This window comes from Phyllostomus hastatus, unplaced genomic scaffold, assembly GCF_019186645.2.
Source record: "Phyllostomus hastatus isolate PE091 unplaced genomic scaffold, TTU_PhHast_1.1 phas_scaffold_1066, whole genome shotgun sequence".
Lineage (NCBI taxonomy): Eukaryota > Metazoa > Chordata > Mammalia > Chiroptera > Phyllostomidae > Phyllostomus > Phyllostomus hastatus.
Window position 1 is genome coordinate 31,420,584 of NW_025334004.1, and position 27,940 is coordinate 31,448,523.

At 59.2% G+C, this 27,940-nt stretch overlaps 1 protein-coding gene across 1 annotated transcript in view; it reads right to left on the minus strand.

The window, feature by feature from the left end:
- ADAM12 (ADAM metallopeptidase domain 12) overlaps positions 1–27,940 on the minus strand; it is a 271,784-nt gene that overhangs the window by 31,491 nt on the left and 212,353 nt on the right. Inside the window, exons 12-14 of the mRNA XM_045854355.1 lie at positions 11,938–12,115; positions 8,409–8,498; positions 6,778–6,973 (exon numbers count right to left, since the gene is read on the minus strand). Coding sequence (XP_045710311.1) covers positions 6,778–6,973; positions 8,409–8,498; positions 11,938–12,115 — 464 coding nt within the window. The remainder of the gene's footprint in view (positions 1–6,777; positions 6,974–8,408; positions 8,499–11,937; positions 12,116–27,940) is intronic.

Sequence of the window (27,940 nt, forward strand, 5' to 3'; positions counted from 1 at the left end):
TTGCACCTGCCTGGGAACTCTGCTCCCTCTTCCAGTGGGGGGGGGGGGCAAAGCCACGCAGTCTCGTCACCTTGGTTACCCCAAAGGAGGCGGAGCAGCAAGATCGACATCCGTTTTCTTTAAAGATCAAACTTCCTGTAAAAGGAATATGCACAATAAGCTGAACTCAAAGAGAAGGAAGTGTAAATGACTTCCGTCCACGCCTAAGCTGATACGAAGCTTTCGCTCTTTTTCTGGAGTTCTTGTTCTGCTTTTTTTTTTTTTTTTTAAATTTGGGCCATATTTCTTTGTCTCCTCGTTTTGGCAGCCTCTCTGTGTTTGTTTCTGTGTATTAGGCAGAGCTTCTTTGACTCCCTGTCTTAGCAGCGTGGCCTACTGTGGACAAGTGCACCTGTAAATGGGATGGGGCAGAGTCTTAAGGAACTGGCAGGGCAGCCTGTGTGGACCAGGTTGATGGAGTCTCAGGGACGGTGTGGCTGCTCTGGGACTCTGTGTCGGGGAGGGCTCGGAGAGGGGACACTGCCACTGCCTGGCCTCTGGAGTTCTGTCTGGGGGGAAGCTGTACCCTGGCACCGGCCCTGATGTCAGACACTTCCGTTTCTCCCATTTTCGCCACTGGTGCCGCCCCAGGTGCTGGAGCCCAGCGGGAGCGAGTCTGTGTGTGAGTCCTAAGTCCACTGCGGGCCCTTGAAGAGGAGACTCCTGAGAATCCCGCAGTCTCTTCTGCTGCCCCAACCCCCACTGGTGTGTGCAGCCAGAAGTTATGGGGACTCATCTTCCTGGCGCTGGAACCCGGGGCTTGGTGGTACGGCGTGGGGCTGGGATCCCTCGGTCCTAGGGCATCCCTCCTGATTTTTATCCACCACACGTGGGTGTGGGACCGCCTGTTCTGTGCTTCTGCCCCTCCTGCCCGTCCGGATGAATGCATCTTCTTTAATTCCTTGATTGTGGGACTTCCATGCAGCTTGATTTTCCAACGGTTGTGGGCGATACTTGCTTTGTAGTTCAGTTGTCATTTTCGCTCTGGTGGCGCAAGGAGGCGAGCCGTGTTTACCTGCGTCCCCATCTTGAGCGGAAGTCTCAAAAATGACACGTTTTCTTTCTGCCACTATATTGCATCAATGTACAGCCTTTGAATTCTTAATGATGGAATACTCAGATGTTTTGCCATTATCAAAAGATGAAATTTAACTTTCAGAGGGAATGTTGACATCCCACTGTATTTTATAATTATCCAGGAAGGGATAGGTTTTAATGACCAGCTTTATCTTCAGAGCGATGGAACTGATATTTATAGTCATAGTTTGGGAGTTCCCAATGTCATCATGTCTTTGAGAGAGACATGATGACATCTCGAATTAGGCGCACACTCGGCTTGATTGAATCTTTCCTTAAAATGACTCCATTATGCAAATGAGCTTCTCTAGTTCAGTCAAATCAGCTCCCTCCCCCCCTGTCACCGGTCTCACTAACCCCCATCACTAACACGCACAGACTCGCGCATCCCGTGAACAACCGAGGGCTGTCCCGATCTCTCTGCGTTTCTCTCTCTGTTTCTCTCTCTGGTTCTCTTCTCCAACTTGACCTTGCATTCATCAGAAAATGAAGTCCCAATGAACAAATCATTTCTTTCTCAAACAGAGGGACAACAGGGACACCTTTTTGACTCCTAAACAATGACACTTTTGGAAAAACTGGTTTCCATCTGTAGCAGTCATAGTTGAAGAGGATGAGTAGAAGCACTGCCCCGGGTGTCTCATAACAAACCAAACTCATTTAAACCGGTCTTGCAGCCCCGGCTGGGTAGCTCAGTTGGTTAGAGCGTCGTCCCGATACACCAAGGTTGTGGGTTCCATCCTTGGTCAGCGCACATGCAAAAATCAACCAATGAATTGCATCAAGAAGTGGAACAATGACAATTGATGTTTCTCTTTCTCTCTCTCAAATCAATTTTAAAAAATCAACCAGCCTTGCCGATAAGCGCTATTTTTCCGCCATAAAAAAACTGCCTGCCTAGCTTCCATGGCAGACCAAGTGGCACCAGACCTGGTGCGGGAGGGAAGAGAGAAGGCAAGTGCATCCCAGGCCTGCTCCGACGCAAACGGTGCGCGGCTGGCCACACGCAGTTATCCGTACAATGAACGTCCACGCGGGGTTTCCAGTGACCGTGCTAGTAGCTCGGATAAGCGGCGTTGGCAACAGCCACCATTCTGCCCGAGGAAAACGCCCCCTCGGCGTTGCGGAAGGAGCGGAGGTCGGGTCGCGCTGGCGGAACGTCTCTGCGGCCGTCAAGACTGAGCTGGACGACGTCAGCTCACTGCACGTCACAGCCTGAACACGTATGTGTTTGACCTCAGGACACAAAGTCTTGAGATACAAGATTTGTGGGAGACAAATCAGTGAGGGAAAAAAAATTAAACTCCTGGCCAATAAGATCGACATCAACAATAACAATTTGAAAAACAACAACAAAAAAAGACCCTAGCCCTGGCTGGCGTAGCTCAGTGGATTGAGCACGGACTGAGAACCAAAGCATTGCAGGTTCGATTCCCAGCCAGGGTTCATGCCCGGGTTGCAGGCCACGGCCCCCAGCAACCGCACATTGATGTTTCTCTCTCTCTCTTTCTCCCTCCCTTCCCTCTCTAAAAATAAATAAATAAAATCTTTTTAAAAAGTGACCCCAGAAACTCCAAAGATATTCTGAAAGTGGGTGACTTTGCCAGCTAGGAGGGGCAGGCATGTGTTTTGAATTTTTCTCCTTTTATGTGGAGGGAGATCTGGAAGCAGGACTAGTTACTGAAGTGTCACGCCGGGTTGAGACTCGCCCGCTCCACGAGGGTTCGCTGCGGGAAGGGCTTCGTCCGGCCAGTGCTCGGACGGCCGGGGCTGGAGGGCGGGCAGCGGGCTGACCTCCTGAGGGGAACCGGAGAACCCTGGCTGCGTCAGAACTTGGCCGTGTGACCTGGGGGCGGACAGCCGGGCCGGCGCAGCGGGAACTCAGGGGCTCCTGGAGCTGAGAGCAGGTGCTAACACACAGGGAACGAGGGGTTGCAAACGCGCCCTCGACCACGAGTTTCCCGTTTCTGAGGCCTGGAAGCACCTCCAAACCGAACGCTGTCGCCCAGCGCCCTAGGGCTCTCGGCCGGCGCACCCAGCTGGCACGGGGCCTGGCCGAGGACGCCCCCTCTGCCCCCGGGAAGGGTGCAGGGACTGTGGGGAGTCCGTCACCCCGGCGGCGGACTCAGGGCCCTGGAGTCGGCCTCCTGCAACGGCAGGGCAGCGTGAGCATCGCGCAGAGGAGGGGGCGGGGGTGACGGTGCAGCCCTGGCTCTCCGAGCCGCAGCCCGCGCTCCCGACAAGCAGAGCCGCCGGCATTCCCCTGGCACAGCCCCGTGGTTCCAACCCCCCACCCCCCCGCCCCATCACGGCCTCACTATAGCCCTGGGCCTCGAGGGTCTTGCTCACCCCTCTGTGAGCTTCCTGCAAACGCGGTCCCGTCTGATTCATACAGTGTCAGTGTCGCACGCACCGGGCACCGGGCACCGAGCATCCGGTAAAGGTGACAGATTACAGAAAAGACACACCAGGCTCTGTCAGGGGACAGCAATACGCCCAAGGGGGCGGCCTCTCGCTACCCCCTCGGCTCGACGAGGCACAGCAGGGCTGAGGGGTCTGCGGGAGGTCCCCCACCAGGAAGAGGTCTGGGCGATGCCTGCGGGGGGGGGGGCAGAAACCGGCCCCCCGGTGAGGGCCCCGTGCCCGCTCTCAGAGCCTGGCATGGCCGAGGGGCGCTGGAGATGCCGTGAAGGGAGGGCTCTTCCTGGGCGATCCGGGCGGGTCCCGTGTAGCCACAGGGCCCTTCTGCGGGAGAGGTGGGGGGTCGGAGTTGGAGAAGGACACGTGACTACAGAAGCAGGGGTCAGAGAGCGACAGAGGCTTGGAGACGCCGTGCCGCTGGCCGGGGAGGAGGAAGGGAGAGACCAGCAGCCAGGGAGCCCCTGTGTGCCGGAGAGGGACCTGGGGTCACCCCCCCGGAGCCTCCCGGGGAGACCCACCCCACCTGCCTCTGACTTTGGGACTCTGACCCCCAGAACTAGAAGGCGGTGAGTTCACGTTGTCGCAAGCCGCTCAGTGTGTGGTACTTGTTCGGGCAGCCACAGGGGACCCACACGGGGCCCTGGAACTGGGCAGCGAAGCAGCCACACTGATACGGGAGGTATGGCACCTGCCCTTGCAAAGGCGGCTGTCAGGGTCCCGAGGGCCATGGCTGGCCCTGAGGACGCCTCCGGGGTGATCTGGGGTGCTGAGAAGGGGCTGGCGATGCAGGCTGAAGTCTCGGACCCCAGGTGGCTCTCCACGTCCGGTCCCCCCAAGCCCATCGTTTCGGGAACTCTGAGCATCCCCGAGTCCAGGCGTGTTTAGTCGGCGTGCTGTGACGCCCCCTGGCGAGCCCGGCACCGCCCCGGGGGGCCCTCCTCCGTCTGCGCAGCCGGGGTGGGGCAGGGGACGGGGTGGGGGCTCCGGGGATGGCGGTGGCGTGGGGCCCCAGGCTGCCCGGCCTCCGGCTTCGCCCTCGGCCACGAGGACGGCAGAAGTTCAAAGCAGGTAACTTCCTACCACTCCCGCTGTTGGAAAGCTTGGTTCGTGAGTCAGACCCCTGGTGTCTCCGCCCGTCTGGCTCCGGCTCCGGTCAGGGAGTTCGAGGAGGAGGATCCGATGAGCTAATAAATGCCGGGCTGGGTCGCCAGCAGGCAGAGGCGCGGCCAGCTGAGTCGGCCCGGGCGGTGGCTCGGGGAGAGCCTGGGGGGCTCCGTGTGGACTCGCTTCGGACTCGGGGCCAGACGCCCTAACGCAGCAGGGCCCCGAAGGCCCCCGGCACCCCGAGGGCTCCAGCGCTGGGTGTGTTCTGGCCGCGGGTGCCCCCTGGAAGGTGGCACTGACACATCCCCTGGGACCCAAGAACTGGAGACTGCCGAGTCTGGGGGGAGGCTGGGGGGGACGGTCACCGGGGACGCTGTAGGCCACAAAGACTTGGCCTGCAGCAGGAGCCACTGTCCCAGCAGTCGCCAGTGACCTCACTGGGCTAGAAGGTGTCGAAAGTCACCAACCCATTCAGAAGCCACGCAGCCGTCTGGCATGTGTAGCGTGAGTGCCTACTTCGTGCTTGTCTTTGCACAAAGAATTCGCCTAGCTTAGGACGGCAAGATGACCCCACCCTTGCCTGCGGGTCCTCGCAGCCCAGTGGGCCAGTGGGCCAGGACTGGGGGCTGGCCAGGGCCCAGGGGTGGAGCCCTGGGGCCTCAGGCACTGCAGGGACCCCCTTTGCCCCTGCCCCAGTGCTCCCACAAAGCCCGAGGTTCATGGGAAGGCCGGGGTGGGAGAGGGCAGGGCCGCATGAGCCCCAGATTGCCGTGGCCCTCAGGAGTTCAAGTGCAGAGACGCATGTCGGCCGTCGGGCTGGTGTGAGGAGGGGCTCCCTGCCAGGACTCAGCCTGGGACACGTCTCCGGGTTCTCCTCCCTCGGGTCGTTGCTGCCGCACACAGTTCCACCCCAAGGGCTGGCGTTTGTTTAGTCATCATCTTCTGCCCTAGTTTGCTCGCGGCGTCACCCCTGAAATCCAAACCTCACCAAGAAGTCTGACACAGTCCATGTGGGGTTTCTCTGCCCTCACACGCCAGGGCCCGAGCTGGCCTGGCTCTCGGCCTGGCTCACCACCGTGGCCTTGTCCCCACTGGGCTCCCAGACCAGAGCAGAGGTCACCCCTGCAGCCAGCGGAGGGAGAGAGACGACAGACGAGTTCGGGGGGGCCTGCAGGCCTGGGAGGCGCTCTGCTGGGGCCTGAGGCGGGTGGCACACCACGGGCCACGAGCCCCTTGGCCCGGGCTGACCTCCGGCCCCAGAGGGAGGGGCCACACACAAGAGACACACATGGGGGACCGATTCTTCCCCTCTCACGCCCGCGTGGGCTCTGGGCCTCACAGGCCTGTGTCCGAGCCTGGCCTCACGGCCCGGGGAAACTGACTTGTGGCCTCTGAGCCTGAGCTTCGCCGTCTGGAAACTGGAGTCACGGTGCCCACCTCCAGGGTCCCTGCAGGGTCGGAAGGGACCGAGCATCCGGCCCAGCGTCGCCCACGTGAGAAGCGGCGAACGGCCCGCCGCTAACTGACCTGGCCGCCGCCTGCCTGGGGCGTTCTCTGGAGCACCGCGCCTGACCCTCGGCCGGCAGAACCTCGCGGGCACAGGGGGCCTCACACTCCGGCGTCCCTGCCCTTCCTCCGAGCCCTGGTGTCCAGTGTCCCGCCCCCACGGTCCCTCCCGTGTGCCGCCCGTTTGGAGGCTGGACGCCCGCTCCCTGCCCTTCCTGGTCACAGAGGACTCGTGCGCCAGGTCTGCGAGGGGCTGTCACAGCCCTGCCCCGGCACTTCTGGCAGCAGTGACTTCCTGGGGTGCCCGCCCTCAGCCCTTGTTGGGGGTCCCCGTCGGGCACGAAGAAGCGCGTGAGCCATCGGAGCGGTGGTGGGCAGTGCTGCTGCCCATCTGTCTGTCCGACCCCCTGCTAAGCTGTCTGAGAGCAGGGGGTCATGGCTGCTTCATCCCTGGCACCCGCAGGCACACAGCAGGGGCTCACACGTCTGCCACTGGACAGCGCTGAGCTCCTCGGGGCTGGCTCCGGGTTGCACCCCATGCCCGGCAGTCCCCAGCCCCACCGGGGAGCCAAACCCGGCGGCGGACAGTGCGCCCCACCCTGCCCGGAGCGGCGGGCCCCACACACCTACCTGGCCCCCAGAGGGTGACGCACTGCTGCTCGTGGGTCTGGCAGACGCCGTTGTAGCAGTAGCCGTCCACGCCCTGGCACGGGTGCCCGTCGTGCAGGTGCACGTTGGCCGGGCAGTGGGGGCTGGCCCCTGAGCAGGACTCCGGCAGGTCGCAGGCGTTGCTCGGGCCCCTGCACGGCGTGCCCGCGGGCTTCAGCTGAGGGGAGAGGGCGTTACCAGCGCGTGCTCCGCGGGAAGGGGGCGGCCGTCCCCGCAGCGCTCCTGGGACGGACCGAGCCGCTGTCCTCACGTGTCCCAGAAGGGGGCTCGGGGTTCCAAGCCAGTCCCCTTGGGGCAGAGGGAGCCACCGAGTAAACAGGCTTGCTCTGGTGACAATGGCTGTACGGCTACGGGTCGGGGGGGGGGAAACCTCAGGAGCACCCTCTTCTCAGCATCCCGCACCTTAGGGTTGTCTGGTGGGCAGACGAGCTGGTCCCTGTGCCTGCCCCTCGGGTGCAGGGGAGGGAAGGGAGAGTTGCCCGATTTTTAAGAAGGTCTCTGGTCACCAGTGCCATCGCCTGTGTTAAGGAGAGGCTGGCACTTACAGCATTAGCATTCGTGGGCAAGTGGACACAAATAATTCTGAGGGCACCATCCTAAAGCTACTTTATGTTGACCTCAGTGCACGGAGCTGGACACCTGTCAGGAGGGCCTCGTGGGGCGAGGTGCAGAGGACACGAAGCGGGGGCGGGCACAGGATGTCAGGGACCACCCGGCCAATGCCTCGTGGCTTGTCTGAGGCTGCTCGGGGTGACCTCCCCGCCCCAGCCATGTCCAGCCATCTCCTGACATCGGCTGCCACGGGCCGGGGGGTGCCGGCTGCTCTCACGGTCCCGTTAGCTCATCCCGAGTAGGAAGTGGGTAAAGGGTGTTCTGAGCGGAACGTAAAACGCTTCCCTGCACTCCCGAATCCCTGGGCTGTCGGGGGTGGGGGGGAGGTTCCTGCAGGCGGGACGCTGAGACCCACTGCCTCATTGAAAAGAAATAAAATCCTGCCCTCAGAGCCTCTGAGTCAAAAGCCCGGGCCCCCGGGTCAGATCTCAGCTCTGAATGAGGAGGCAGACAGTGTAACAAGTGCGGCGATGGCCGTGCAAACGGCAAAGGCGTGAAACCGCCACGCTGGGCCGGGCCGGGCCGGGGCGCCCTCCGTGAGGAGGGCATCGAGATCAGGGTGTTCACACGCGCCCCCCGGGACAGCCCGCGGGGCTCCTCAGCCCAGCGGTGGGACGTTCTCGGGGTCCGGCCCAGGGAGCGGGCGGGAGGCGGAGTCACGGGAGTGGGGGCTTGTTCTGGAACCCTCCTCTGGTCCCGGTGACAGGGCTGCCCGGGCCGCCAGCGGCACGGCTGCAGCGGAGTGTTCCGGTCCAAGCCCTTTGCAGCTCACGGATAACTGAGCACAGACGACTCAGCAGGAGAAGGTGCCCTTCACACGGAGACCGGGAGGTGCTACAAGCGGCAGGTGGTCCTACCAACTCCAGCGAGGGGGTACCGCTTCTGCAGCAACGGGTGCCGGGAAGCGGCCCTGCCCTATTGCTGCTTGCCGGGCCGAACCGCCCGGGCCTGCGGGCGACCTCGGGGCCGGGAGACCTCACCTGGCAGCCTTCGCAGCACAGCCCGTGGGCACAGACAGCGCCCGGCCGCAGGGTGCAGGTGGTGGCGTTGCAGCAGAGGTTCGTGCATTCCTGGGGAGGGAAGGGGGTGCGGTGGTCAGCGTCACAGGGAGCAACCCTCATGGAGAGCAAACGTCCCTGCAGAGACTCGAAAAAGAAGAAAGAACCCGGCGGCTCAGCTCTTGAGCGGAAGACTGAGGATCATCTTCATCTGTACGGAAGCAAAACCCTACAAGCATCTATAGACCGAGGGGGCGTGTGGGTCCCTGGAGAGAGCCGGCAGCACCCGGGTGCGGCCGTGAAGGGGTTGGGGAGCCCGGGCAGGAGGGCTGGTGGCGAGGCAGCCCGCTCAGGGCAGCCGCCGCTGGGGCTCCGGAGGGAGGAGGGGCCTCCCGTCCCTGCAGGTCTTATGGCGGGGGCGTGCAGCGGGGTCGCTAGCACATTGTGAGCCTGAGTTATCGGACAGCATACAGAGACGCAGGCAAACACGACTCTTCCGAGGCGACTGTCTCCGTCCGGAGCGCACTGGCAGGAAAGGAGGTCCAATCAGCAGTGCTGGAACCGCAGCTCCTTGCCGTCCAGCCCGATGCGGTGGACAAGACTCTCTCCCGCTCAGCCCGGCGGGGCTGTCGAATGGGACCCGAATCCTCGGGGCCGACATGCACACGGGAGTGACCGAGAGAGAGGCGGGGAGGAGGTCTGAGGGCCACCCGCTGGCAAGGGATTGAAACCCAGAGGTCAAATATGAGAGGCGCTGTCCTCTCTGAAATCAAAGTGAGGGAGGAAGTGAACTCCTCTGTTTGCCGTGAGCCACGAGTACCCGCTGTTCTTCTGACAACAAGAAACAAGGGTCGTGGGCTTAGCTCCCGACAGAAGGCTCACACGCATCTACCTGGCGTCTTTATGAAGTCACGGCACAGCAAGCTCTCCCATAACTTGGAGCTTAGACATTTTAGAAAAAACCCGAATTATCAAAAGGAGTAACCGTTCATAGAGTCTTTGGCATTAATTCAGCAGTGTCCTTTAATGTTACTTAATATGTGGTGTATGCTAAAGAAATGACATACTGTTGGCTACGATGCGGCCAGTCCTGTGCTATTTTAATAGTAGAGTGTTTCACTCCTGAAAACCATCTTGTGTGAATGAATTTACAACTAGTATCGTTAATGCAATTGATTAAGTTTTGTCGATAATCCAGAAGGCTGAAGGCTGACCCAGATATCTGAGTCGCACCCCGGGTGAGACTGTGAATTCTGTTCTTGTTTGGGGTTTGCCTTGCGCTCCCATGATGCACGCATCCAAAGCTGTCAGACTTGACGTTTGTGCAAGGGCTTTATACACCTCCTCAGTGCGGCGTGTCCACGATAAGATAAAACTGCTAAGCAGAAGTCGTGGCTGTCACTTTCACGACGGTGTGGGTTTCTAACTCCTGGACCTACAACCCTAAAAAGCTCGGGAACCTGTTGTTAGTATTATTCTCTTTTTTGGAGAGTCCATCGGTTGCATTCCTGATCCGCACCATCGAATGTACAGCAGCGTCGTCTGCTCGTGAGGGTCTCCAGGGCCCTACACGTGAACCAAAGCACAGACTTCCCAGGTCTAAGTGAAATCAGCCGTCCTAAGACTGGGCCCTAAGGCCCTTCAGGAACTACCTCCCTGCCCCCAACCAATCCCTGAACAGCAGCAGCAGCAGCTCGGATGGAAATGCGGCCAAGCAGAAGGGCCTGCACTTCAAAGCGGACTGATAATGTGAGAAGAGAACCACATTTAAAAGCGATTTGCAAGCTAGTGGCCTCCCTGTGACTTTCCACCAGGAGCCAAGGCTGATTCCCAGGGCCGTTAGCGGGAGAACGAGTGAGCGGTCACATCCTTGTGGCCGATAGAAATCCAATGTCCCCACAGGGGAAGCTTCCCCCGGTCACACGCCTCTGTAACGACCCGGGATCTACTTCCGCAGCATTCTACTGATCAGAAGCGACCGGTTCTTCCTCTGCGGATCCATTCGTTATTCCAGGGTTCAACAGAGGAGCTCAGCAGAGCCAACGAGCACCCCGGCTGCAAAGAAGGAAGAACAGCGCGGCCGTGGGAGGGCTGTCTGCAGACGCCCGACTGCCATTCTTCAGTGGTGGGTCCTGCGTGGACGTGGACCCTTCACGACAGCACGCTGGGGCGAGGCAGTCGTGCACCCTTGCAAAAGTGGTGGAGATTACTCCTGGGGGCGCGGGCGCAGAAGCTGGTTCCAGCGGTGAGCTGGAGACCCACAGAGCCCCCGGGTGGGCTGAAGGACGCGTGGGCCAATGCGGAGCAGAGGCACGGGGAACGTTTCCAGGGCCTGAGCACGGGGTGGGGGGGGGTGGGGGGGGCAGAGCCCAGGTCAGCAGGTGGGACAACACGTTTTGGTCAGAGATTTGGAAACTGGAGTTGGGCTGCCACACTATTGGACACGGTTTGAGTTCGAACACTGAAAAGTGAAAAATAAAAACAATGACGACAACAACAACAAAATTAGGCCCTGGTCAAATAGCACAGTTGGTTAGTGTCATCCTGATACACCAAGGTTGCAGGTTCGATCCCCGGTCTGGGCACATACAAAAATCAACCAGTGACTGCATCAGTGAGTGGAACAGCATATCCGTGTTTCTTTCTTGACCTTGTCGTCAACCCCCCCGGCTCGCAGAAGCTGGCGGGCAGGGCGTCCCACACGCGGCCCGCCTCTGTGCAAGCTCCTTGCTTTCATTCACTCTAAGCACAACCTCCCAAAGGCTTCCAGGGGGCACTTGTTTTACCAGGGGCCTCCCAGTCTCCTGTCCTTCTCGTTCCCTCTCAAGACTGTTTGAGAGATTAAAAAGTGGCTGTTACAATCTTTATGCTGATTAACGGCACCTGGGACCCTCCAGGAACAAGACAGTTTCCCAGCGCCGGCTGGAGAATGCAGTGGAATAGAGCCCTTTGCTGGACACAAGTGTCCCCTGCTTTTGCCGAGTGCTCCTGAAAGCTAATGAGCAGAGAGGCGGGAGGTGGGAGGCGGGAGGCTGTGGGCCGGCCAGCCGGCAGAGGCGGCTGCGGCAGCCACCCGGGGTTCCAATCTGGGAGGAAGCGCCTGGTGAAAAGTGAGTGTTGCGTATTCAAATTCCCCTCATTCACCCGCCGCCGCACAGAGAGAGAGAAGTGGTACTTATTAGCCGTTTGCAGCCGGCATTACTCCCGGGCTCTCCCTCTGTCGAACTCAAAGCCGAGTGCTTCACCGCTGTTGCGGTGCTCGCCTTGCCAAGGACACCGTGTCCTTCAACAGAGAAGGTCCTTTAGCTCTTCAAGCCAGTGTTGCCACTTATTTTGTGCAACAGTTACAACCCAAGACAGCGTCCTGGCTGGGGGCTTGTTGCAGGTGCCCCTGAAGGTCTTTGCCAGGTGCAGCCCAGCCAGCCCGGCCACTCAGCCGAGTGAGTGCTCCGTGTTCCCGCCGCTCCGCCCGGGCACGCCCACCGGGCCTCGGCCGGGAAACGCCTCTTACCTCCGGCTCCCCGCAGTCACACTCCTCTCCTTCCTCCACGTAGCCGTTCCCACACTTGGGGCCCCCGAAGGCCTGCTTGACCTCCGGCAGGTTGAAGAGGCACATGCCCACGCCCTTCTCCAGGCTGGCCTCCAGGTCCTTCCGGCTGCAGCTGCTGAACACCATGGGGAAGGGGTACCTGCGGAGAGGAGCAGAGGGGCCGGCGGTCAGAGCCCGGCCCGGCCTCGCCTGCGTCCTGCGCTGCGACTCCTGGGCCCCACCGGTGACTCCCGCCCGCTGGCCTGCTGCTGGGCTCGCCAGCAAAGCCTTCAACACGCAGTGCAGGGCGAGGCAGACCAGGCACTGCTTGCTGGGTGTGCCCTGAGACCCCCTCCTTGCACAGAACCAACGCCACCGACGAGGACTGCGCTACCCTAAAGGACACGCTCTTCCGACGGTCCTCAGGCCAACTGGTGTAGACAGAGTCACGTCTACGTTATTAATAGTTCCACGTAAGCCGACACCCTGGAAAGTGGATTCTTAGGACCGTAGCCAGTGCCATGGACACATGCTGATGTCCTTATGGGAAAGCGCAAGGAAGGAAGGGGGACAAAGGACTGTGCTCAGCAGTCCCAGGGATCCAGGGACACCGTCCCGCTGTGGTCGGGGCCGGCCGATCCTGGCCGCGCATCTGTGAAGGCCCACCCCCATGTTCCCCAAGCACAGCGAGGAGAGAGTGGAGGGGCCGCCGTGCAGGGCCCGCTCTTGCCTCAAAACACCAGGGATACGGAGGGACGCGGCTGGGTGGGCCACCTTCCCAGCTGAGTTCATGTTCTCCGTTCCACGGTCAGAGGGGCTGCCCTGCCCCCTCGCACCGGGTGGGTTCCTGGGTTTGGCTCACGAGCAGGGGTGGCAATGTGCGTCACTTCTGGTCAGAGGTGTTTAAGCGACTGTTCCTCTCTGTGCCCGCTGAGCTCAGGGTACTCCAGGGTCCTAGGACCTGGAGGACCTGGGCCTGGTCCCGACTCACTGTGGGGAGGGACGCCACCGGCAGCGCAGAGCCCCCGGAGGGTCATTCTGAAGGGGAACCGCTCTGGCATGGTCAGCCCCTGGAGGTCAGGGCTTTGTCCCTTTAGCAGCTGAGTCACCCGGTCTCCCTCTGTTTACAGGTGCATTTTCGCACGGCCTCAGGCATCCAGGGTCGGACGGGACAGGCATGCCAGAACCCAGAGGTCTTCTCACTCAGGGAGAAGGCGGGCCTGCTGAGTAGCCACTCGGCACCCTCGCCCCGTGCAGGTGGCTACGGGATGCCATTACAGCTGGGTCCCAGTCCACTGGCCACCCCAGCGCACGCCGCCCGCCCTCCCCTGAAGATGGCAGCTTCGCCACTATTTCACGATGGGGTCTGGCAACTTTTCAAGACCACCGCCGAGCCAGTGATGCTGCCCTGTCGGCACACGAGTTTTCTCTCAGCCTCAGCTTATTAACGCTGGAGTATAGCTCTCATCAGCAAATGCACTAACGAACGGAGGTCCTGCTCTTGGGTGCAAAAGGAAGGAACCGCGCCTTATCTGCCTTGCTGTAACAAAGTTCCTTTTCAATCTTTCTAACTGTCCTCGGTAGACAGACTGTTCAGTCCACGTACTGAGGTGCTGAATGGCTTCAGATGATGATCCACAAGGCAGATGGTCGTTGTATCGGTTTAGAGGGACTTTGCATCGGAAAGACGATGCTCCGTTACCCAGGTGACTGAGGAGAGTTCTTCTCTTGGCAGAGAAATGAGCCTGCCCGCCTGCCCAGGCGGGACCTGCCTCCCGGCGTGGGGGGCAGGGGGGACTCTCCCGGGGACACGTGCAGCGCAGGGCCTGGCCTGGGAGGCTAGACGTCACCCCCACTCGGTGACGTGCCCCCGGGTGTTGTGATAAACGCTGATCAGTTCATTCTGGAGGGAAACTGACTTCCTGACTAGGTTGACAGCAGATTAGGAGAGACACCAGGGTGAGCTGTGAGCCTCGGGAAGGGTGTGTGGCAAGGACCGCAGTCTCTGAGAGCCGCCCGGTGGGACAGCGAGCGGCGGGCGGGCACGGCCTGCACGGCCGGGGGGCTGAGACGGCTCCGGTCCCAGCTCCGACAAGGCCCCCGTGTCACGGTCTTCCAAAGGAGCACACGCCTTCTGGGCTTCGGGGGGCGGGGCTGCCATTAAAGGAACATTCCAGGCGGAGGGAAGGGCGGGCGAAGGTGTGTGGACTGCACACGTGCCCTGGCCCGGGGGAGTCTGCTCCCCAGAACTCAGATGGGCTCTTCCTTCCGCGGCGCGTCGGGGGGCGGCCCCTTCTGTGGGGGAGGCCGCCGGAGGCCAGGCCCACAGCCAGAAGCGGCCATGGCTTATCATTCAGTGGGGGAGGGGTGGGTCCCTGCGCAGACCAGGCACTGAGTGTGTTGGGAGCATTTCTCCTAAGAACGCCAAACTCTTCATTATTTCCCCCCTTTAAAAAACCGAACTATTTTTTTAAACATTACTTAGGGTTTTTTTTTAAAGGTTTTACTTATTTATTTTTAGAGAGAGGGGAAGGGAGAAAGAGAGGGAGAGAAACATCAGTGTGTAGTTGCCTCTCATGTGCCCCCTACTGGGGATTTGGCCCACAACCCAGGCCTGTGCCGTGACTGGGAATCGAACCAGCGATCCTTTGGTTCACAGGCTGGCGCTCAATCCACGCAGCCACACCAGCCAGGGAGAAAAACCAACTATTTCTGGTGGACAAACAAGGGTCTCTCCTTCTGCTAAGACCCTGTAGCTGACTGGCATGTAGGAATATGAGAGCATCTGAAAATTACATCTAACCCCATGGGCCTCCCTCAATAAATAGAAATTAGTCATCTTAAATAATTTCAAACCTCGAGAGACAAGGACATTGGATGGCACCAGATGTCAGGTCCCTCTAATTACACTGCCATCCCAATCCACACATCTCCGACCACCTCCGACGTCCACACAGCCGCCGGTCGCACAGGGTCCAGTGCCCGATACGTGGCATCCACTACTGGCTTAAAAAGTCAAAGACAGTCCACGGGCTTGCGTGGGCAATGTGCCAGCAGCCCCGACCAGCGCCAGGAACCCACTCCCCGGTGGTACCAGGACCCCCAGACAGGACCCGTCCGCACGAGGATGCTGAAGAGACCGGCCACCCCTGAAAGGGCCGCGTCAGGAAGATGCTGGGCACGGCCACGCCCCTGCTTCCTGGGAACCACCCCCTGCCGCCGAACGTTGGGGGGCAGCGAGATTAAACCTGCGGGCCATGGCTCCCCGCTCCTCCACCTGGTCCTTTGTCCGCTCAGGCACTCAGGAATCAGTGCCCTGGGGCTCTGGAGAGGGTCCCAGCACAGTTCAGCCATGGCCAGAGCTCTTTCCGCTGTCCCCTCGCTGCACCTTGGTCACAGGGACGTTTGGACACGCCACTCCCCACACTGACTCTCTGTCCATACTCGTAAAGTATAGAAATATATTTACATACATAAAAATATTCCATGCATGTTTATCAGACACATACTATAACATCTATAAAATTATGTATGATTGTTTATTAAAATAGAAATTTCACTAAAAACAAAACTACCTATAATTATTAATAATTTAATAGATACATACTTGCATGCTCGATGTTGTTAGAATAGCATTTCACTGAGAACCTGCTTTAAGCTGGACAATCCACTGGGCAAACTTTCTCCTCGTAAAGTGTTGTTTCCTGGTCTCCACTCATACCTGACGGTCTGGTGAGACAGGTGTGGCGATGCCCGTTTGCAGGTGGGGAGGGGAGACTGGGCTGAGTTCACGGCTAGCGGGTGGCGGAGCCTGGGTTCGTGTCCACCTCGGTTACTTAAAAACTGCATTTTCTCCCTCCTGGATGTCAGCTCCGCACTGAGTCCCCGGTGCGGAACTGCTGACGCTGGGCTGGGACCCCTGACCCCTGATCCCTGATGGATGGACCCTCCCATTTCCCCGGCCTGCTGGGACCCGAGGCTGTCAGTGTGGTCCCAGCATCAGCGTCACCTGGCAACCTACTGGACAAGCTAACGCTCAGGCCCCACCCAGACCTGCTGGGTCGGAGAGCCCAGGGGTGGGGCCCGGCAACCTGTGTGCTAACCAGCTGTGCAGACGAACATCAAGTTCACGATTTGGAAGTCTAGTCTAGTGGCTTTTAATACATTCACAATGGCGCACAACCACCACCGCTATCTAATTCCAGAACACTCTCCTGACTCCCAAAACCACCCACCCCACGCCCAGGAGCAGTCACTCCTCCTCCTCCCCTCCCCCCACATCACCGCCAACCACTGGCCTGTGGTCGGTCTCCCCGGGTTTGCTATTCTGCGTCATGCGTGTGAATGGAGTCGCACAACACGTGACCTCTCGTGTCCGGCTTCTCTCGCACAGTGTGACGTTCTCAGGGCCCACCCACGTCGAGGCACGTGCTAGTGCTCCATTCTTTTTCACGGCCGAATAGTATTCCACCACAAGTAGGACCGTTCGCCACCGCGTGTTTCGTCGGTTCCGGCCCAAGCGATTTATCAAAATTGAAGTCTGGGAACAAATGATCCAGATTTAAAACCCTAAACACGGTGAAAATAATATACGGATCAATCCGTGCCTATCTGTGTCAACAAATAAATACAACGGAGGCTCATCACAGGTCACCACTCAGGCACTTAAATGAGAAATAGTTTTTTCACTGTGGTTCCGTTTCTTGAGAAAAGCCCAACACACAGCGTTTTGAAAACCTTCCGTGATTGTAGGCACACGCTAAACCATTCCACGAGCCCCGACCTGTCTCTTAGAGCCAGCTTCAAATCGTGACGGAGTTTTCGGGCATCTCCCAGAGTGACAGCGGGCAGACGAGCCGTCACACTGTTGAGTAGTCAAGGGGTCGGGAACGCTTCTGACTGCCAACGGCGATGTTTCTGTTCTGGGGCCAGTTCCTCCCTTCGGCTCCACATTCAGCGTACAGTATTCGGCCTTCCGTTGGCTCAGAGCATTCCTTTCGTAGTCTGCGCCTTTACCCGCTGGCGTACGGACGAGGACATGGGGTCGGGCCACGGAGCCGCTCACGATACCGCAGACGCTGCGCCGACCGAGTCACTGGTTAAGAAGCCCAAGCTTCCGTGTCTCTCACAGCGTTTGGCAGACTCTTCCCAGAGTGTGTGTGTGTGTGTGTGTGTGTGTGTTTAGTGTGTGTGTGTTTAATACTTCTCCTAAACGCCCCAAACGTGTCAGGACGGGAGCTAACTGAATGGACAGATCTCGAAGACAAGCTGGTGCAAAGCGAGAAAACTGGAGAATTATCCAGAAAAGAAGCCCTTCCGTGTGGCCCTTGGCCTCGGCACGAGAACGCTCTACAGTAATTGTGCCCTGGACCCAGAAAAAGGTGCCGCTTTCGGCTCCCGGGCAGAGACGCTCCCTGGGCAGCTGCGACCTCGTCAGTGTCCGCACGTCCCCCCTTGTTCTAAGATTTGAGCACCAGGGACACCTGGGGGGCAGATTCGCCGAGCTGCCTGCACGGTTGGAAGTAGGACGGGGGTGTGACAACTGGGTGGTTCTGGGAAATAAAACCACACACGAAACCCACTGTTCCAGAGAGGAATGCCACCTACCACTTCCGACCGTAAGCAGAGTCCCAGCTTAAGACTGCAGCTGCCCCACAGCTGCCAAGGAAAACAGGACCGGGGTCCCTTTTTACTCTGACAAAACGGTCATCAGAAAACTCTGTTCTTGCAGGAGCCCACTGTGCGCTTCGGCAATATGTTCTCGGGGTGCGCCCCCCGAGGCCAACTGATCGACCCCGGCAGTGGGGCTGGGGCGCTCTCGGCCTGCGAGAGCTCTCTGGGGTTCCTGGGGGGACAACGGCTTCTCCTGTGGGAAACCGGGCAGCGGGGAAGCGGCCGCAGTCAGGCTGCAGGCCACTGTCCTCAGCGTGTCCGGCGACTCTGCTGCCTCCCTGAGGAGCGTGCGCTGGGTCCCGGAGTCCCTGCTCTCCTGCCCCACGCTCGAGGGTGACATCGGGCCATCTGCCGACTGCAGGACAGGGGTGGAAGGGACCAGGGGAAGCAGGATGACGCAGCGTGGGCGGCAGCCGCGAACAGCCCGGAGCAGACGCCGCTGTGGGGCAGGAAACACCAACGTCTCCGGAAGCCGGGGACGGACGGGGAGCCGTCTGGAGGTCTCTGTTTCAATCCGTTACAAAAGAAAAAGAAAACAAGGAAACCTCCCATTTTCCACTGCTGAGAAATGATCAGACAGTTAAAGAATAGCTGCTTCTGGAAAACATTCTGCTTCCCACTGGCTTCGTCCTGCAGACTACAGTTGAGTTGTATTCTCTCCTGACAGCGGAAGGGACAGAGTCAGCCGCCCTAGGGGACACGTCTCTGGACCTGGGCCTGTGGCGCGGAGGCGTTGGAGAAGCACTGAGATTGGAAGGCCACGTCTGAGCACCATCGATCACAACGAAAGCCCAGCTTTAAAATGGAGCCTCAGTCTTCCTGTCTGCAGAATGGGGATTAGCGCAAACCCCTCACGTGGTTGAGGATGAGGACCAGCGAGCTCCATACAAAAACACGCGAGTCTCTGGTTCATTTCAACGCACTGTGAGATGGTGGTTGCCAGTATTTATTTATATGAAAAATGGTGCGTATCTATTTTCCTCATTTAGAGTTGCTGCTTCGGCTCTTTCAAATTGCTGCCTGGCAGTGCCTGGAACATTCAGCGGCCAGGCAACCTTTCCAACATGGGACAGAATTTATTATAATTGTAGCCCAAACATAGCCATCGTTATAAAACCACAAGGACAAGTAAACTCGAGAGGAAACTGACTCAGGAGCCAAAGGCAGGATCGGGCCGTTAAACACGACCCCTCCCTTCCACACAGGCACACGGGGTGTGAGAGCAGAAAAAGACTCGCTCCATTCTGGACGGGCCGGCTGTCACTCACTCAACCAGACCTTGAACTTGGGAGCACAACCAGCCGACCAAACCGCCAGCACACTGGAACACAGAACGTGGGTAGACGGCTGCCACCTGCCGGGCGACCACGGCTGTGTTCAGTTCCTGGACGTGTCTTCCAAATGTCTTTCCCCAGAGCTCACGTCACCGGAGCACCGTCCAGGGGTTCTCCCGTCCCGTTACTCCATGGTCAAGACCACCTGAGCTCAGAGCGGACGGGGGCCACAGGCAGACTGGACCTGGCACTGTGCTCTGAGAACATGACCCGATGACTTGCTATGCTCTTCATCATTAACTCCGCAGCCAGTTTGAAGACATTTTCAAAAGCGGTTCGCTTTGCCGCCGTTCACGGCCAGTTCCACTCATCCCTTGCCTCTTGGGGGCATGACCCCTGCGTGACCACCGTCTCCTCTGCCTGGGGGGGGCTCAGGGCCCACGCAGAGCCAGAGGGTGCGAGAGGTGGCGCTGTGGATGGACACTGTTCCGCCGTGCTTCAAGCCAAGGACTCTGGGGCCACCTTCAGAAAAATCATCAGTTTGTCACAAGAATGCCCAGGAATAAAACTTGCAAATGCACAGAATTCAGGGGAACGGCGAAGGCTGCCCTGTTGGGGCCGGTGGCGGCGTCCCGGCCTGCGGCGACCAGCCTCGTGGGTGGCGTCCCATTTCGGGGGCTCCGGGCCTCACCTCGCCTTGCATTTCGAGGATGATGATGATAAATATTAGCAGCACTTGCTATTCTGTAGTGAGCCCTTGCTGTGGGCCAGAGCCTGGTGGGCACCCTCGCTCACCGACACCCTTGGGAGTCCCATGATATCACTCCTATCTTACAGACGGGGAAACCGAGGCTCAGAGAGTCAGGTGCCCGGCCACAGTCGTGCGGTTCAAGTCAGGACTAAAAACGGCCTTTGACCTGAAAGCCTGTGTTTTTCCCAGGCAACCAGGCTGCCGTGAGGTGGTCAAGAGGCCCCCGGGGACGGCAGGGGACGGTGGTCTGGGGTCGCCCGCAGGCAGGCTCAGGCACGACCTGGCACAGGTGGCCGGGCGAGGACCGTCAGCACCCGCGGAGGGGAAGGCAGCGGCCTTGGCGCCTCGGGCCCCTGGGTTTAGCACGTGAACCCGCAGTCCTGCCCGTGACCCCCGCCAGCCCCTCCCTGACCGTCTTCAGTGAAACAGCAAACAAAGGCCGGGGTGTGGGGTTTGTCCAGCACGCCCGAGGTCAAGGCCGGCCAGCCCGCACACCCCTGCGGGAGGTCGTGAGCCCGCTTGGCCCCAACAAGCTGTGAACGGAGGAGAGAGCCCCCCCCTCCTGGACTGCAGGCGCTGGGTCGGACTCCTCCAGGGTGTGATGGGTGGCGGAGGCGGACCCCGTGCACCCTCCGCCGGGCCAGCGAGGACACCGGCTTCAGCACGGAGCGCAGGGTGGGGCACGGGGAGAACGCTCCCCCCCGTCAGCGCCAGGGGTGGACAGTGGCGGCGTCAGGGCCGAGCACGGACCCAGCGGACTCCCCAGACGGGTGGCAGGTGCCAAAGGGAAGTGCCAGGCCAGGAGCAAAGGGTCACAAATATGTCCTTAGCAGGACACTTCCCTCGCTAATAGCAAACACCTGGGCCCCAAACAGAGCCGTCTGCGACACATTATAATTCCTGTTTTTAACACGTGAACCTTGACCTCCGCACCTCCTCCTGGAAGCCAATGAAAGTGCAAATGTAATTCCCAGAACGTTTAATAGAGAGAGAGACTGACTGAGCTCTGGGCAGCGGAGAGGTGCACAGGAGCCCTCCGGCGTCACCAGAAAGGAGACCCTTCACTTCTGAGCTGCAGCGGCTGCGTCCTCCCAAACTCAGTCCCAGAAGGCAGGGGACGCAGGGGACTCATGGGCCGGGGACCCAGTGCCACACCGCAGCAACCCCAGCCCATCAGAAGGGGCGTCTGAGGTGCACTTCTCAGCTTCATTACAAGAAAAGGCTGCGGGCCTGGCCCAGGGCGGGGCTCTGGTACACACAGACAGGCTCCGAGGTTAGTCAGGGACAGCTGACAGCCCGAGATGACTCGGCCCTTTCCCCCCACCCCGGGGGCGGACCTGTGCAGATCCTGCTGGCTGCTTCCGCAGCTTCTGCAAGCCTGGGACAGGGAAGACACTTCTAATCAAAGGTGACACAAAAACTGGTCAAGGCAGACACCTCCGAGCCACCGCACCAGGGCAGGCGTCTGCACGGGCCCTGCTCCGTGCTCCGGCTTCCCCGAGCTCTGGGCCCTAGGCTCGCCACCACGGCCATGGGGAAACTCAGGAGCGGAGCAGGGCTGGCCCGGGGCTCCCCAAGGATGGGGAACAGCTATGCAGCGAGGAGCCAGGGACCGGGCCCAAGGCCGTGAGCTAGAAGCTGTGGGGTGACGTCCGGACCGGAGCCCCACTGGGCCTCAGTCTTCCCGCCTGTGGAATGGAGGAGCTGCCAGCTGCCCGCTCCCCTCGGGGCCGGGACAACCAGGCGCGGAGGGAGAGGAGGCCATCTTTGTGACCCGGAGCGCTCCCCGGGGTCTCGTTCCTGCAGCCACTTCCAGTTGTCCTAGTTCGGGTCCTCTCTTCCTCCTTTAGCTGAGCCGGGCAGGGGCTGCAGGAGGAGCCCCTCCTGGACGGGCTCTGCCTTCGGAGAGCAGATCGCTCCTTCGCCCTGACCTCCGTGAGCATTAAAACAACAGAGGCCACCACGGACAAGGTTATCTACGTACCTGGGGTTTCTCAGCCCTCATTCTGCTTTACGTTAGTTTTGCTTTTCTGTTTACTGTGTTGTAGGTATTCTCTCGCGAGAGCTACTGGAAGCCCACAGCAGGCTGATGTGGGACACACAGGAAAGGAAGGTGGCAATGTCGCAGGAGACGCTCAAGTTAGTGTGAGAGACGGTAGACCGGACTCCTTCCCCTGGAGCTTCAGCCGTTACGGGGCCGGGGGGGGGGGGGTTGGCCTCACTCCTCTCGCATCTGATTGTACTGTAACTGCCCCCACCCATTCATACACCCGCCATCACCTAACCATCTGCTCTGCACCCACGCAGCCGTCCCCCCATCCCCCCACCCACAATCCATCCCTCCGCCATCCATCCACCCACCCACCCTCCCTCCCTTCCACCCATCCATCCTTTCAGTGAAGAAGGATTTTTTGAACTCTACGACGCACCAGGCCCTCTTCTAGGTGCTGGGGACTCAGCAATGAATAAAACAGTCCAAACTCCTGACCTAGTGGAGCTTGAAGTGGGTCCTTCTGGGTGCTGTGGGTTGCGGAGAGGCCCATAATTTGCCCTTGACCCCACCTGCAGCCTCTGCGCCACCTGTCCCAGGGAGCGGAGGAAGCCGTGGGTGTGTGCTGGGAGGGGGGGAAGATCGACAGAACTGCAGCCGAACTGTTTTCACACGTGTTCTACCACAAATAAAACGCTGGATTAATGAGCAACGACAGGAAGTAATTCTCTGCTGTTGTAACATGAGCTGAGGTTTGCAGAACTAAATGGCTTAAAAATGGGGCACCGTTCCTGCCTCCCAGAAGTCGCACAGGGACACTGCTCTGGGCTGAGGCTTCAGTCTCCGCGCGAAGTCCAAACATGGCAACACACTTGTGGCCACTTCCATGTGGCCAACAGGGGGAGGACTGATTGCACAGCTGCCCAGGCTTATGCTTAGCCCAGCTGCACGGAGCCCGGCTGCACGGAGCCCAGGTGCATGGAGCCCAGCTGCACGGAGCCCGGGTGCACGGAGCCCAGCTGCACGGAGCCCAGGTGCACGGAGCCCGGCTGCATGGAGCCCAGGTGCACGGAGCCCGGCTGCACGGAGCCCAGCTGCACGGAGCCCGGCTGCACGGAGCCCAGCTGCACGGAGCCTGGCTGCACGGAGCCTGGTGACACCGAGCCCCCGTGAAGCCCGTGGTTGGAAGCTGAGCACATTTCTCTGCCCAGTACCCTGGGATACACGCCTCTCTCCTCTTCCCGAGGGTTGGAGCTGCTGCAGACCTTTATTTGAAAGAAGGAACACGAAGGTGGAAAGGCAGGGGGCTGGCTCCTGGCTCTTGACGGGGCCTATGCTGGGGGCTTCCGTGCTGTCGTGTTGAAAGTGTAGGCAATTATCTTAACTTTCTGAGCTCCAGCTCCCTTATCTTTAAGACGGGTCATAATCCTGCCCACGTCACCCAGTTTACTGATGAAGGGAGACGTCCTGAATGCAGTCCTCCAGGGTCAAAGTCACGTTTGCCCACGTTCACTTCCCCTGAGCTGGATATTCCAGGAACGGGGGCCACGCAGCCCCATCTCCCTAGCATGGCCTACATCGTGTGTCCCCCCCTTAAGAGGGGAGGACTGTTCTGTCACGCCCCTGGGCAGTGACTCCCAGTGTCCCAGCTCTGCAGCCATCACTGATGAACGCCTTTACCGTCCAGGGAGCGACGTCTCACCATGCGGAGTGGAAACAAAAACGTGCCCATACTTATCCACGTGTCCTTGTGCACTGCTGTCCCACCCCGGGCCTGCCAGGCTGGCTTTCCTGGGTGATAACTTCGGGCTGCAGCCGCCTCAGCCAATCTGGCAGCAGAACGAAACTGATCCGGACCCGTTCTGTTCTCATCTCACTGGACTTCCTCATTTTGCAGCCGCTCCTCCACCCTTTTCTTCCCCTCCTGGGGGAAGATTTCCCTGTTTCCTCCTGCACTTGGAAGGAGGAAGTAAAGACGGTCTTAAACTTTTCATTGAGGAAAAAAAAAATGATCAAATGGAGAGCCGACACGGGGAAATAGCCTCCTCCAGTCCCGTTCTCACCGAGTGCCTTCGTGGCGAATATTTTTCACGGCCTCCGCCCCCCAGAGTTCAAAAGGGGGTGAGTTTTAACGAAGTGCGCCCTGCACTAATTTTGGGGAAAGCAAGTTCTACAAACAGGATGTAGGGCTTCCAGATGCATCGTGTTTCTGTCCATTCCCACCACGTCCAAAGCTCCAGGGAGTTTTTCACTGAAAAGTGCCGTTCACTTCAGTCCTTTAAAACACACTTTCAGACGGAGGCCTCCACAAAAAAAAAATCCACTTTCCCCACCATGTGAGGTAGGAGCTCCGTGGAGACCCGCCGGACCCTGTTCACGCCTCCAGGGGTCGGCTCAGACTGGACTTTATCCCAGAAGGTCTTCCCGGCCCACTGCCCCTTTCCAGCCTTCGCTCTTGTTCACAATGAGTTAGGGGTTGGTTTTAAAACGGTGTAAAATGCCACGATGATGATGATGATTATCTTTTAGAGGCACCCCCTGAAACACTCGGAGGGGAGGGGCAATGAGGCCCGGGGTCGTGTAAATGGCTCAGAGTAGGGGCCCCAATGTGCCCGAATGCGTCCCACCAGCACCCTGAGCTTCCAGTCGGGAAGCCCCCCGCTCGCTTGCCTGTCCTCCCCGCCACAGCACGAGCTCCCAGGCGTCGAGGCCCGGCCTTCTGAGCCTGCACCCCCGCCCGCTCCTCGGCCCCGCACACAGGACGCAGTGCGCACTGGTTGAGTCAGGGACGGGCCGCCTAACCCCCTTTCCTGCGGTGGGCCTGTCCTGAGTGGGAGGCCGGGCCTGCTTCCTCCGGGTTTTCATTAGACAAGGCTGAACTTGGGTGGAGGCCACCCGGAGGTGCTCCATGTCCAGACAGCAGGGTGGCAAGTAGGCGAGTTGGAAGGAATCGAAGGAGCCAATTATACAAACTCCGGGGGGAGGAGAAGGGCCGCGTTTCTCCCTCAGTGTGGTCGTTTGATCTAGTTGCACACGGCACTCCTGACAGCCCAACCGCAGCGGAACGTGGGTGACTGACCCCCCTGGGGGACCGGGGCGACCCTCACGTGCTTATTTTCTCAGCCCCCATTGCCCTGGGCACTCGACACGCAGCTGTCACTCCTGCTGGGGGCCAGGAGCACGTCCCTTCCCCAGGAGCCCTTTGCCAGTCCGGACTAGACCACCCGAACAGCCCCACCTCGCTCTGCTTGGCCCCAGCGTGCGAACCCCCTCCGTGAGCCCTCTCAGACACACGCGCAGGGGCGATGGGCTCGGTGGCGGCCCCTAGAGGACACTGGCTGTAGGGAAAGTGCAATCCGGACAGAAAAGGATCTTCGACGACCCACACCGCGTCTCCGGACCGCAGAACTGAGCGGAGGGGGCAGGCAGAGACGGGGTACGGGTGGGCTCACGCGGGACCTCGTTGTGATTCCAATCTGTTCACTGCACCGATGCACAGCTAGTGTTTATGGACTGTTGCCCTTTTTTTTTATAGGAAGCTCCTTAATGTGGCGAGCGACAATATCTCAGATGCTACGTGATCCTCTTAACAATGAAAAAATCCGCAAAGAGAAATCAGGTCACCCCCCCTGGCCCCGCCTAAGCCCCCTACCACCCTGGTGACTTCTCACTGGTCACCCTGGGGACCCGAGAGGAAGCCCCGCCCCCGCTGTGCGGACGGGGCTCTGCCCGCGGGGGCTCCCCCAGTCTGTCCAGCAGCACCAGCCCCTCCACATGCTGATCCAGCCCCATAAGCCGCTGGGCTCCCGTGGGCAATGTGGCCAGCTTCCAAGCCCTGGCTCAGCGTCCCCTCCGAGACCTGTGACCTCTGCAGGCGCGCCGTCCCTATCTTCCTTTTGGGCTTTGCTTGAAGGTCCCGCCCACACAGAATTGGTCCTTCCCCAGACCCCCAGTTCAGGTCGGGTCCCCCTGCTGGCGTGCCTGTCTCCTTTCCATCCTCACCCTTTGCTTCCCTCGGGTCTCTCTCCGTCCTGGAGCGCAAGCTCTGTGAGGGCACCGGAGGGTCTGTCCCATTCACGGCCCGAACCCCCGCCCCTACCGGAGTGCCTACTGAGAGGCAGGACCCAGTGCCCTCCCGGTTCAGCAGCCGAGCGCAGCTGGCTCTGTGACCCCAGCCTCCTTTTAACAGAAACCTTGTTGCCAAAAACAAAGATGCCGTGAGAGTAATTTCTCAGTGTTAATACTGCTTTCCCCCCTACTCTAGGAAGTGGTATTTTCTATTATGCTAAATATCCTTTTCCAAAAGTGTTCAAATTATGTCCACAATGTGCTCACTCCCTTAACTGTGGCATTCTTAGCTCTCACCCCCTGGAGACCCAAAGCTCCGAGAAGCTCAGGAAGGGATGGACTCGACCGAGTTGGAACTCCCACACGAATTCCCAGATAGCGCCTTTGCCAAAGAGTGATTTCTAAGGCGGATCTCACTGTTAACTACCCACAGACATAAAACACACCCTGTCACACGCCCTCAAAGACGTGTGTAATTCACGATACCACCGGCGAGGCTACTCCCTCCACCACCCTGGTAACGTGCGGCGTGAGTTACGACCCACGGGTTCAAAAGACCTCCCTGCGCTCCTAGTATTTTCAGGCCCGCGGGTCCAATGCGTCAGCGACGGCAGCTGGTTACAATGTCCGGAGTCCGGATTCCGGAATGCCTTCCCGAGGACCGAACAAGGTGTATATTGGGGGGCACTTCCTCCCAGAGGCGGTCTGTACACTGTCTGCAGGGCTGAATCTGGGAGGTTTCAATACCAGTCACCGACTCTTCTCTTTGAGAGTTGCTTTTGGGGAGAACTCTAAGACCGCATTTTTTAAAAAAGATTGTATTTATTTATTTTTAGAGAGGGAAGGGAGGAAGATAGAGAGAGAGAGAAACATCAATGTGCGGTTGCTGGGGGTCGTGGCCTGCAGCCTAGGCATGTGACCTGACTGGGAATCGAACCTGCAATGCTTTGGTTCGCAGCCTGCACTCAATCCACTGAGCTACGCCACCCAGGGCTAAGACCCCATTTTTGACATTTGCCACGCACGCCTGGATCGGCAGTGGGGAGGTCTCGAGGAAGCTGGTGCTGGGACGGGCGCCGTTCACACAGAATCTGTGGGTGCGCTGCCGAATGACCCTGCCGTGGCCTTCGAGTGCCTTCCAGAAACTACGCACCAGAGTTTGGAAAAGGGCCTTTCACTCATCGATGGTTCCAAGGTCCCTCTGCGCTAAACAACAACCCCAATACCACCACCTACTCGTGGAGTGATTTACGGTTCCCCGAGACACATGATCTCATGTAATCCGCTCTCCCGCTCTCGGGGGGACCCTATGAGGTAAGGGAACAGCCACACGGAGATAACCCTGGAGATGAGAGGCGGCCCGGGAAGTCGACAGTGGGTGATGGATGACCGGGGGTCGCCTGGGTGGCGTGACCTCCCCCGCACTCTGGGCCCTGGTGATTAATTCACCCACTTGCTTAGGAAGTTTCTTTCCATCGGAGAAAATTAAAAACACCACTCTCTGGACAGGAATGCAGGATCATAAATGAGGACCGAAGAGAAAAGATTTACACAAAGGCACAAGCTCAGCAAAAGAGAAAACTTCGAAATCGCTAATAAGGTATAAATCAAGCAAGGGCTATTAGCAAACCCCTGGTAAGGAGGGGGAAAAAAAGCCTTTTAAGTGATTTGCTGAGCTCTGAACAATACCATTCTGCCAATAGCTGTCAGGCATCCCCCGGGGGGTGGTGGGGCTGGCTCATGTCCGTAAACGCCGGCGAGAAGACCTCCGGTGTGACGGGCCTGATACAACTGCCCGGAGAGGACCAGAAAGAGGGCCTCCTGTCTGTGGTGCCCCCAGAATCACGCACTTCCTAGAGCTGTGGGGTGCCCTTCATCTGGGTGCACCCCATGACAACAAACCTAGGGGTCAAATATTTGTGCGCCAATCGGCAGAAAGATGGGCGATGGATGGATGGATGGATGGACGGATGGATGGAATAATGAATGAATGGATGGGTGGAGGGAGGGAGGGAGGGAGGGAGGGAAGGAGGAAGGAAGGAAGGATACACTGCCTCGTTTTGCTGATGGGGAGCTGGAGAGCCGGAGGGGCCACTAATTTGCCCGCGTTACCTAAAACAACGGGTGTCAGAGCTGGGGCCCCCAGCTCTCTTGGATCCCAGCCTAGCGTTTCCGGTCCAGATTTTCCTTTCCTCCATTTGTCTCTTGTATCAAGAGTTCAAAAACACT